Raw genomic sequence first — 11,159 nt, 5'->3', positions numbered from 1 at the left:
TTCCTGGCTGCTACCTGTACTGAAGTTAGATATGCCATTTTACATTGAAATACCAGGGACACCCACATTAGTAGTGTTTATTCCTATTATATTGTATTATCACAGTTGATTAATGTAGAATTCACTGTTTGTATGAGCTTCAGATATCTTTCCACATAATCATTTTAATCTTAATTTTGTTCATTTAAACAGTCCAAACCTTGAACAATAATGCAATGGTTATAAATCAATTAAAAACACAAACATTCAATATATTTTTTTGCATGCCAAATTAACTATTTGTTAATTAAACTAATGTGTTACTTAAATTGGAAATACCAATGCAGAGTAACCTTTGAATAACTTTTATATACTCAAAAAAAAAAAACTTGTGGCATGTGGAAAATACTTTGATCCCTTTCTCTTTCACGTTTAGTTTAATGTGACTCATTAGGCCTAATTGACTTTAGTACTGATTAGACAGGTCTGGAATTGTCATTAGGATGTGTTAGCTAATGACATGTTAGCTAATTCACTTGTTATCAATTCTTCAAACTTTATGCTATGCTCAAAATTAAGCTAAGTGTTACACAAAGTAGAAAAGTAGAGAAAAAGGCTATTTTTCTAGTGTCCAAAATGTCATTAACAAATGTGGAAGTCAAATGAAACCCCAATATGAAAGCAAAGGATCTGCAAGTAGTCAATGTTCAACACAAATTATGTAACATCTAGATAAGCCAGAGGCATTTTGTAAAGGTAGAAAGAGGAAAGAGTATAACCATTTGACCACAGTCACCAAAGGCATGGAGTGTATTATGCTTTAGGATTGTATGGCAGCCAATAGCACAGGAAACATTAAACGTCGATGGACAAGATTCTGGAAGCAAATGTGACAGTAAAGAAACCGATACAGAAAAAGGCTGGTTTCCACAATAGGGCAATGATTCAAAACATACCTCAAAGTCCTTAAAAAGTGGATTGGAATGGTCCACACAGTCCACTATCCTCAGTGTCATGGAAAACCTGGGTCTAGATCTTAATCATTTTGAGCCTGCAATATAGTTAATAAATACAAAACTACAAGCATTCTGCCAGGTGAAAATTCCTAAAAGTGAAATGAAAACACCTGGCTACCAAATGTGTTTGCAAGCTGTGATATCTGCCATCAATACTGATGTAGTAGGGAATTAAAACATTTGCCAATGCCACAAAACCGCTGTATGCCCTGCAGTCAGACCAACCATTGGCATTACATATTTCGTAACTGTTGCACAAAACTTTGTATCTCCATTTTTGCTGTTTTTCACTTCTTTCATGTACAATACTTTAAATCTAGCCGTTGCGATTTACATTGTGTTACATTTCATGCTGAAAAAAACAATAGAAATAGTCCAAATATCTTGATCAAATTGATTAAAACCTTTCCCCCTCTTCCTATAAAGTTGCTGTTTTGGAGATATGAGGTTTGTGGGCAACAGCCTTGATTTGCAGTTATATTGCTCAAATTTGCCATCCAGTCCAGAAATTTAATGGAAGTGCAAAAATGTAATGGAAAAGACTTTGTAGACTTTAAGGACCTACTAAAGCAAATGGTATTTTCAGGAGACTCATCTTGTTATTTTGTCTTCATTAGAGTACCAATATGTCAAGTGCAAGACTGTGTTTTTATGGTTGGAGCAAACAGAAAAATATAATGGAAAAAATAACATTGGGTAAAATTGGGTATTTGCCAGGCATGGTGGGAGGACAGATATCCTATGGGATAACAGTAATGGTAAAAGTACAGCCATAAGATAGGATGCTGCCAATTTTCTCGACTGCATAAAAAGTCTTTATATATGTTTTAGTTTTATTATTATTATTATTATTATTATTATTATTATTTTACATATAGGTTTTAATTGAAGGTTTTTCAACTGTCCTGGAGTCCTGGACAGTTTGGTGATTCTGATATGTAAAGGAACCTGAATCAACTCATCAGTTAATTTCTCAGTTTATTTGGGGTGGTATGAGAACCACCCAACTGTGAGGAATATCAGCTCTCCAGGACTGCAGTCCAGCATCCCCAACGTTCCTTGTCAAGAGACAGGATGAATGATGATTTAATGTAGCTGCATAGCTAGCTAGCTGTCTGTTCAAGTTTCTAAAGCAACATTAACTCTCACTTGTGATTACTTGTAAAGGACATTTTAATTAAGTAAATGAAAAACAGATAGATTATGGATTTAGCTGCAGATTAAAGGTGTAGTGGGTAAGCTTACTACTTGTTTAATCAGGTCACTTCACAACTACCCTTATACACATAAACAGTCCAACATGAAGTAAATGTTTACATTTTAGTTGACTGGTCTTCTCATAAGATGTGTATTAATTGGAACAACTGTTTTTAAACAATACGCCTCCACCAGATGCACTTAAGTGGGACAATCCAGCCATGGCACATTTTTCAGTATCTACTGATCTGTCATGACTATGTATTAAAATTGTGCTGAAAGAATCTTGACTACTACACCTTTCAATAATAACATGAACCACTTGTGTAGCCTACCTACTTAAACTTATAAAGTAGCTGGCAGATGTTTGCAAGTGGTGGAATTATAAGGATGTTTACGTGCAATAAACATTACAGCAAGTTACTGTACCCTTGGTTAATTATTAATATACCATTGTCCATCAGTGCAATATTTCACCAAGCTGTGATCTGTGCACCTTTGCTCAAATAAAAAGCATTGTTTTGGGTTCAGTTACTAAATTGCCTCTCTCTTTCTTCACTGTCTTGGCTGTAAAAGGGCTTATGCAACCTTAAAGATACCTATAGCGACTATTCCAATAACATTGGAATCCTCAAAGTCCTCAAGGAACAATTAAAAAAGTATATTGCAATCAACTTTGGGTCACCTTTGCTTTCTGTAATTTCAGAATTTATATGCAAATTCAATGCAATTACATTGCTACAGCTTTTATCTTAATAGGCACAGTTTTGGGGTTGTGTGATGACCCAGTACCCCCCTACACTGGCAGTCTCTGGTGATGTCTACTTTTTTTTTTTTTTACTCAGGATTGTATTTCGACTTACGATTCGGTCTGTTCGTCATTTGTCCTGTTAGATCTGTCTATCTAACCTTGGTGTATTGTTATTAAAGTATTTCCGTTACTTTATATCCGCAAACGTCTGACTCGTTTACCCACCATAACAGAACACTTCGCCATTATCCAGACGGCGGATTATAAGGAGCTTCATGCGGCTGTAAGTAGTAAAGGACAGCTGTTAGGTCAGCACAACCAGCTATTTAAATCTTTGACTGAATCTGTGGGTGCTTTGAGTCTGCAGTAAGGGGAACAGCAACGAGAACATGCTCAGATCTCTGCTGATCTAAAAGAGATTTCGACGCAATTAGTAAGATTAAGCCCTTGTCCGCCTGTCGCTAGTTCCCCAGTTGGCCCTGTTTTACCCGCTCGGGCTAAGGGTACGTTTTCGGTGGGCAAAATACAGAAATGTGATGGATGCCCTGATCTTTGTGAGGGCTTTTTGTTGCCTTGCTCTGTCCTTTTCACCAATTCTCCCCCTAGTTCTGAGAGTGCTCGAATTCCCTTATTTATTTCGCGTCTGACGGGAAAAGCGTTGGATCGGGCCGCTGCTTTCTGGCCCTCAGTAAAACAGCAAAATTTAATTTAAATCTTCGATTGTCTTGGTCCTCAGACACTCTCAATCTCCTTTTCCCCCATTACTTTACATCCACGAGCTTCTGACTCGTTTACCCACCGTAACAGTTTGATGTTGAACCTTTTGAACTTTACAGATGCACCTGTCCCACTTCATCCATACCACAAGTTAGTTTTCGCCAGTCATTCTACAGAAATGTGCACTAAAAGTCCAAGATGTTTTAAAATAAATTAAAAAATATTTCTGTCTGATATTTGACCTTAGACCACGTTGTTACATTACATAGGGAATTTATTTAAACATGCATGTACATGTACATTGTGCATGTACAATCACTCACTGGTGTTACTTTGCTTTTATGAAATACTGTCTTCATCACACATAGTTAAAGTTATAGTTTATTTTTAATGTAAAAATAAAAACATTTAGTGTAAAAACATTTTTTCAAATCTTAATAAAAACTTCATTATGACATTTTATTTGATGTAACAGAAAAAACACAGTAATGCCAGTGACACAGGGAAACACCAGCGACATTGCACACAGTAGGGAAGAGTCCAAGTGGATATCTGTACAAATCATATGTCAGTATTGTTTTTCATTGCAGAAAAGGCGAAACTTAAAGGGAGTATTACAGAAATGTATAATATCTTACCAGTGATGCTTAATGTATACCTTATTACTCCTTACACAACTATCCCAGACACGTCCCACGCTCTACAAGCTAGCTATGAATATTGTTATACATAATACATAGATGATTTATTTGAACTTGGATCAATTCATGCTATTAAAATGAGTGACATTAATCAAACATTAAAACATGTCAGTATTCTCTGGAACAGCAAATATATTGAACAAAATAGTAGTAACAAAACTTATTTTACTTATGCAATAGCTTAAGTGCAACATTAACATTAGTAATAGTGGTCACCCTTGTTTTTACCATGTTAAAACTATGAACACTCAATAAGTAAATTGTAACTATGATCAATATATATTTGCTGGTGTTAAAACTCAAATTTTTTAACACCAGCAAATATATTTTTCTTTACTTCTATAGAAGTAATTCATATTCATTTGCTAAATTGAGTCTTTTTAAAGGATCAGCTTCTTGCCTTTTCAGGGTAATTGGTTTAAATGCTGCATACCATCCTCCCTCCATTGCATAGATCCTTGGTCTTAATAACATTAAAATCAAGATGGCTAGGCAAGTGGCTGGATGGTAGATGCGAGTGTGAGAGTAGGAGGGGCTGGTAACAAGGGCTATAACGTAAGCAAATTTTATGATATGTATTTACTGTTATATTTGGTCTCATTTGTGTATATGGAGAATAGAAAGGGTGATAAGATGCATCCATGTGGAACACCAGTGTTCAGAACAAAGAAGTTACTCATGTAAGATTTATTTGATTTATTGTGAGGAACGTCATCATGCAGCAAGACAATGAGACAAAACACAATGGCAATATAAATTTTATTACTGGCTAAAGCAATCGCCAGACTTTAACACAATTAAACATATTTTGACCTACTGAAGATGAGACTAAAAGAACACCGCCAACAGTCAACAACTGAAAGAAGCTGTAATAAATCTTGGGAGCTCCAGAACAATTTGGTAATATCAGTGGATCACCTTGATAGAGTTATTGCAAACACTAGATACTCAACCAAATGTTAAGTGTTATTTACTTTACATCAGGACTGTTCCAATACATTTGCTAATCTAAACGTTGGGTGTTCTGATACAAAGGGTGCCACTTATTTAACATATCCAACTGTAAATATCACAAAATAAAAGCTAAAAACTATCATCTCATTTTCATTTCAAACCCAAATTCTTTCAAATTATAACAAAAACATACATATATCTAACTGAAACATATAGCATATAACTAATGAAATGCTTGATTAGGAATGAGTGCTTAATTGCACATGCAGGTATATAATCCTGCAGCTGACTCAAATAAATCTAGGAAGTTTAATCAAACCTGCTGAATGCAGGGCTTTATCAACATTTGGTACCAGTTCTTTCTGAAAGTCCCACACCCGGGTGTCAATGTGTAGCTGCTCTTTGGAAAGATGTTTCTGTAGAGGTACTCGCACATGAACAATGTGACATACTTTGAAAGGGACCCTATAGATTTCTCCCAAGTGGTTGAGCGTGGAATGCACTGATGTTTGCAGCACATACCTGGGGTTGACAATCATCTTTGTTGGGTTGTAGATATTTGTTCTACTTGGTTCTCTGTAAATATGTTCCATAATATTGACGCCAGGTATATTTTTCCATTCTGGCCTTCTGAACTTACGACTCTCCTCAAACTGTGTCTTGGGAAAAATGGGGTTTTCAATAAGAAACACTCCCCTGTTTTTGTGCTCCTGTTGGAGACTCTCCATCAGTAATGGAAGGTTAGCATGCTTATAAGGCATGATGATCTCATCAATGTCATTTAGGAGAACATATCTGGACTGATACATGTGTCTATAAACACACTCATTCAGTGTTACCAACTGGCCATAGTACTGGAGCTCCCCTGGATTTTTTTGTGAGTTCCACCCTGCAGAAGGGTTAAGAAACTGGTCGACAGGCCATGAAACAATCTCCAAAATTCCTTCCTTCTTGTAGTGTTGTAAGAGTTTCTCCAGGTTGGGACCACAGCTAGTGTTGTAGATCACTACATGTTGCACACCCAGAAGCTTGTACATCTCCATGGTTTGGGCAAACTGCAGAACGTTGTTGTACTTTCCAAAAAGGTTGGAGATACAGATAGTGAAGTTGAACTGAAATGTTTCTGTCTCCACTCGGTTCTGTACTGGCACAAAATCAATCTTGTGAATGTCTGAGATGTTTGGATTTGCTGAAACAGCTACATGGATTGCATTATGTGTGCTTGGCCCTCTACACAGCACATCTGAAGCTCCAAACGGGAAGCCAAAATGATCCCTGTGTATTTCCACTTGAGCGTTAACAACCTGGTAGGAATTGTTGTTAGGATAGATGCAAAAAAGTGGCTGCAGACTGTCTCTTCTGATTATGCTGATAACTCGAATGGTCTTATTGAATCTGTGATCAAGGAATGCAGATGTCATGAAATGTTTTGAGTGTTTAATATGAGTTATGGAATTCAGAGTTTCCTTTTTTTCAAAATCATGGTAAATAGCATACAGTGTTCCTGTTAAATCGTCTTCACGACAATATATTACCAAGAGGACACCAAGGACCGCAAATATGGAAAGCAAAACAAACAGCTTTACACCTTCCCCTTTCATCTTCAGCCTTGCTGGATACCTGTAGAAACAGCAGATACATTGTTATTGCAAGTTGCATTTAAGGTAATCATATCCGTTTTTTTAAACATTGTTATTTGGGGGGAACTATCACTAAATGTAAATGAGTTAACGTAAATGAGAAATTACATATGTGAATATAATATATGTCTTGAGATCTGAAGATCTGAAGCCAATTTTTGGAATTTTAAAATGAGTGTCAATGTGTGCCAATAACTACAATTGTAGCGGTCTAGTATTAGTAATCTTACTGAATCTATGTGACTGTATATAGGTACAGGTATATATAGGTATTGCAACATTTCAAGCACGGTTGTAGTTCCTTCAGGAAATGCAAATCTAGTTTTGTATGTTATCCCCTGCATCTCACTCGGCTTTCTCCCAGTCCCAGGTGTGTTTTGCCTAGTTTGTGTTACCACATTACACTTTTTCTTTCTAATTGTGTTCCTTAGATTGCTGCTCCCCTGTTTGTATTCTGTTCAGTTGTTTCAGTTGTTACCCTGTTTTCACGGAAGTCTTGCATCGTGTTTCCCTGTCTGTTTTCACTGCCATGCCTGCCAGGCATGGCAGTTTCCTAGTATCTCGTCTTGCTCATTGCGTGGTGTTTTGTTTTTAAATGAATTAATTTGTTTTTTTTTTAATATAAAAAATATATTTGCTAAAGTAGCAAATATAATTAATTTCTTTGGTACTTACTTTGAAATGTATATCAAATGTTTTTGCAATGTATTTCTTTTATGGATACCTACTTCCACTTAATTCTTTATTTTTACAGAACTGTAGAGGTCACTGTCCACACTAGCTGGACCATGTAGCTAGTGTGTCTCTGTATATATGTTTAATTACCTTCCTGCCTCACTTTACATGACTGTGGTTCAATTGATACTTTACCTAAATCTCTCGCTTTATTTGGACAGCAAACTGTAACCCTCTATCTACAGATCCACATGTTTTTAAATTGTTAACAAGCTATCTAGATAAACTCTCAAGGGTGTTTAAGGGGTTGTTTTAGGACCAGGGTAAGAGTTGGGTTGAGATTTTCCATGAGGATAAAACTAAGGTTAGGATTATAACCAGGTTAAGGGTTGGATGAAATTAAACAGTATTTAAGATATTTAATGGAATGTAAATTAAAGCATTTGCAATGTGCCCTATATAAAGTGAGCCCATCTACCTATCTTTTTTTTTTAACCTATGTAGTTGGTCATGCTTAAAAAGCTGACGTATTGAATTTAAACTGGAAATGGCAAACAAAAGTGTCTCTGTACTTCCTTGTTTCACTAAGCTCAAGCTGAAACCTATTTGCATCACTCTTCCAATAGTCACCTATTAACAGATGGCGTCAAGTAAGCCTTTTCTGTAATATGATGATTACTAATAAATGTCTAATTGTTATCTAAATCACAATTATAAACACTCTTACTAAACAAATGTCCCATGTTAAGGACAACACATTTTGCATTAAACAGTTACAATATAGAATATAATGTGAAACCGCTGGATTTTTAAAAAAATTATTCCTTTTAAGTTTAGTGTTTTGCACTAAAGAAGATATTAAATATAGATTATGATTAGGAGCCTTCTCTATTTGAGAAAGTACTGCGGTAAATTTCTGTAACTTAGCAACCACTGTTGACTACTAATATATGTAATTTGTATAAACAATGTATTCCTGTGCTGTATACAATTAGTAGATGCACATGTATTATAGCTGCTACTGAAAAACCTAGAGTTCGTCATTTCTGCTGTGAGTACATTAAAGGTCTCTCTGTAAATTAAATATGTTCTTAAATGTAAACAAAACACCTAAACTTAAATATTTAGTAAAAACATGGTTATTTTTAGTTATTAGTAACTTACTCGTCCCCTGCAGCTCCTTTTTTTTTGCGCAACCTCCTGCGCAACCGGTCGCCGTCTGATGCCACACTGTTGTTTCCCTAAGCAAAATCTATGATGCCACTGAGGTGTGATTAACAGCTTAGTAAAACAGGCATCTCGTTCAACGCCACGAAGAAAAAACATAATTAAAGCAGAGTAACTGGTTCAGTGACAGCCGTGACGTGCAGAAACGGAGAGATCCCCAACGCTCTCCTGGGTCTCCGCGCTTGTTTGAACGGTCATAATTACGTTATCATGCAACATTATTTTTTCGCGGCCAACAGCTATCCATAGGTAGTGATAATGTTAGACAGATTTTTACATACTACGTGTAAAATGTATCTCCAATAAAATGCAGGCAGAGTTATCACGAGCAGTGTAAACAGAAATAAACAAAACAGACCAATTTAGTGGCTTGATGATGTTTCAATAGTTTTGCAAGCGAGTGACCGCAAGAGAAAAAAGAGCGCGAGAGACAGAGAGACAGAGTGAGTGACACAGAGAGCTAAACATAAACATACTCCCCTTGCCTATAGGGTCAAAATAAGGACAATGTTGGGGTGAAAATATAGGTGCCATTCTTTCATTAAACTATATTGCTAACCTTCACAAATCACACTAACTTTTCCAGCCTTTTCACACTAACAGGTTTCCAGGCTGTCAGAAGTTGCGTTCTTAGAGAGCTTTAAAACCTCATGTATCTAAGTACTTTATGTACTGTATGATCAAATATTATTTACGACATTTGTGCACTTGGCTACATATACTACATAATCGTTAATAACTACAGGTTTGTTTTTAAAAGCAAACTGGTGGCTTTTTGTTTGCGCATGTCCACTAGGTGTAAAAGCCTTTATGGTGTCCAATTTCTTTACATTTCCCGTATACGGGTGCTCGCCAGCGCCCCCTATGAGCATGTGACGCGCCCCTCTCACAAGCTCGCATCAGAACACACTTTTGTGAAGGCAATTACCCATGTTCCACTGCGGTCCAGTGACGTTACTGGCATAAAAATACTGAGTGAGTGGAATCTATGATTAAGATTGAAATGGTTTTGGGAGTCATGCACTGCATATCTTGCCATAGTGATATTCATGTTTTACTATCCTTAGAACACGTATTAGAACCAAGTATGCTCAATTCACTGGGGCCCGTGCCCCACTAAATTCACGGCAGTAAAAAGCCAATTTTGTCCTGGATTGCTAAGCGGAACTACATGACACGCCACTACAGGCACCGTGTTTCCCACAATGCCCTTCCATTTCTTTGTAAATATTTAAAAGAAATCAGAGCAACAGACATGGCAATGATAGCTCATAGTAAACCAACACCAGTTGCGTCCGCATAGGCTTTATTTCATGGAGATATAAAATAAATAAAGTTTGAAAAAGGGACCACGCCTAAATTCCTCTTTATTACCACTCGCTCTATAAACGATCCTCTTCCCTCACCTTCTCCCGACGAAAATTCACGCCTCCACCCCAGATCCTGTTTCTCTTTCAACTCATGTTTGGTCTCAGCAGAGTACACAGCAACGGCTTCAGGTTTCATCCGTTGATGCCGCCCAAAGTTCCACACCAAGTTTTTCGAGTTCTAAGTCTAAGTTGGTAGCACTGTTTGGTGACAGGTTGTGCCAAAAAAAGGTTCTTCAACTTGTGTCTGGTCTCTGTGCTTAGCCGACTACCGAGTCGCTGTGGCCACGACCCTTGACCGAACGTGCGACATAGCCTTACAGAAACACTATTTGCTATTGCTTAATTCTCCCGTCCAAAAAACAGCATTACCATGTGTACGCTAATGGTAACCTTGTACAATATTAATATTATGGTTCTGTTTTCCCGCCCCAGGAGCAGCATTACCTTGTACAAAGAACACTAGCTTTTTGGAAGATATATGCCTATATCTGGAGTCCAAAATATGTCCAAAGAACAACATTACCCTTTGTGCTAAATGCCAGTGTTAACCTTCTAATCAATCTGTTTTTGGTTAGTTACCCTGCATATATAACACCAATGCTAAAGCATCATTCAAATCAAACCCACAGTATCCCTACTCAGAGTACAGTCCTATCCTCTATATACTATTTCTAATTATATAGGAAACATTATACCTATGGCTCAGATCTCCTACCCGAACATTATCCTGTAAATAGAACACTAATAGTAACCCTCAAGGATATCATATCTATGGTTAAATTTTCCTACTCCAAAAGAAGCATTAAAGTGACCTTTTTACAGAACATAAATGTTTTTGGAAGCTTTATTATTCTGCATACCACCAATATAATAATAAGCCCCACACCTACAATATATATACCTAGTAGAGCATTACAAACAGTAGAAATGTA

At 36.7% G+C, this 11,159-nt stretch overlaps 1 protein-coding gene across 1 annotated transcript; it reads right to left on the bottom strand.

The window, feature by feature from the left end:
• Nucleotides 1–5,069: 5,069 nt before the first annotated feature.
• LOC140556904 (uncharacterized) lies at nucleotides 5,070–9,228 on the bottom strand. Its single transcript, XM_072681014.1, has 2 exons — nucleotides 8,795–9,228; nucleotides 5,070–6,935 (listed from the first exon to the last, which is right to left on the bottom strand). Exon 2 carries the CDS (start codon nucleotides 6,914–6,916, stop codon nucleotides 5,606–5,608), a length of 1,311 nt encoding a protein of 436 aa, XP_072537115.1. The 5' UTR covers nucleotides 6,917–6,935; nucleotides 8,795–9,228; the 3' UTR covers nucleotides 5,070–5,605.
• Between the last annotated feature and the right edge of the window lie 1,931 nt (nucleotides 9,229–11,159).

The sequence above is a fragment of the Salminus brasiliensis genome, chromosome 6 (genome assembly GCF_030463535.1).
Source record: "Salminus brasiliensis chromosome 6, fSalBra1.hap2, whole genome shotgun sequence".
In the NCBI taxonomy this organism is placed as follows: Eukaryota; Metazoa; Chordata; class Actinopteri; order Characiformes; family Bryconidae; genus Salminus; species Salminus brasiliensis.
Note: the sequence above shows the minus strand (reverse complement) of the source record. Positions and strands in the feature narration are given on the sequence as shown.

What these genes read in the sequence shown, in the direction of transcription:
- LOC140556904 (XM_072681014.1), bottom strand. Translation starts at nt 6,916, where the DNA reads ATGAAAGGGGAAGGTGTAAAGCTGTTTGTTTTGCTTTCCATATTTGCG.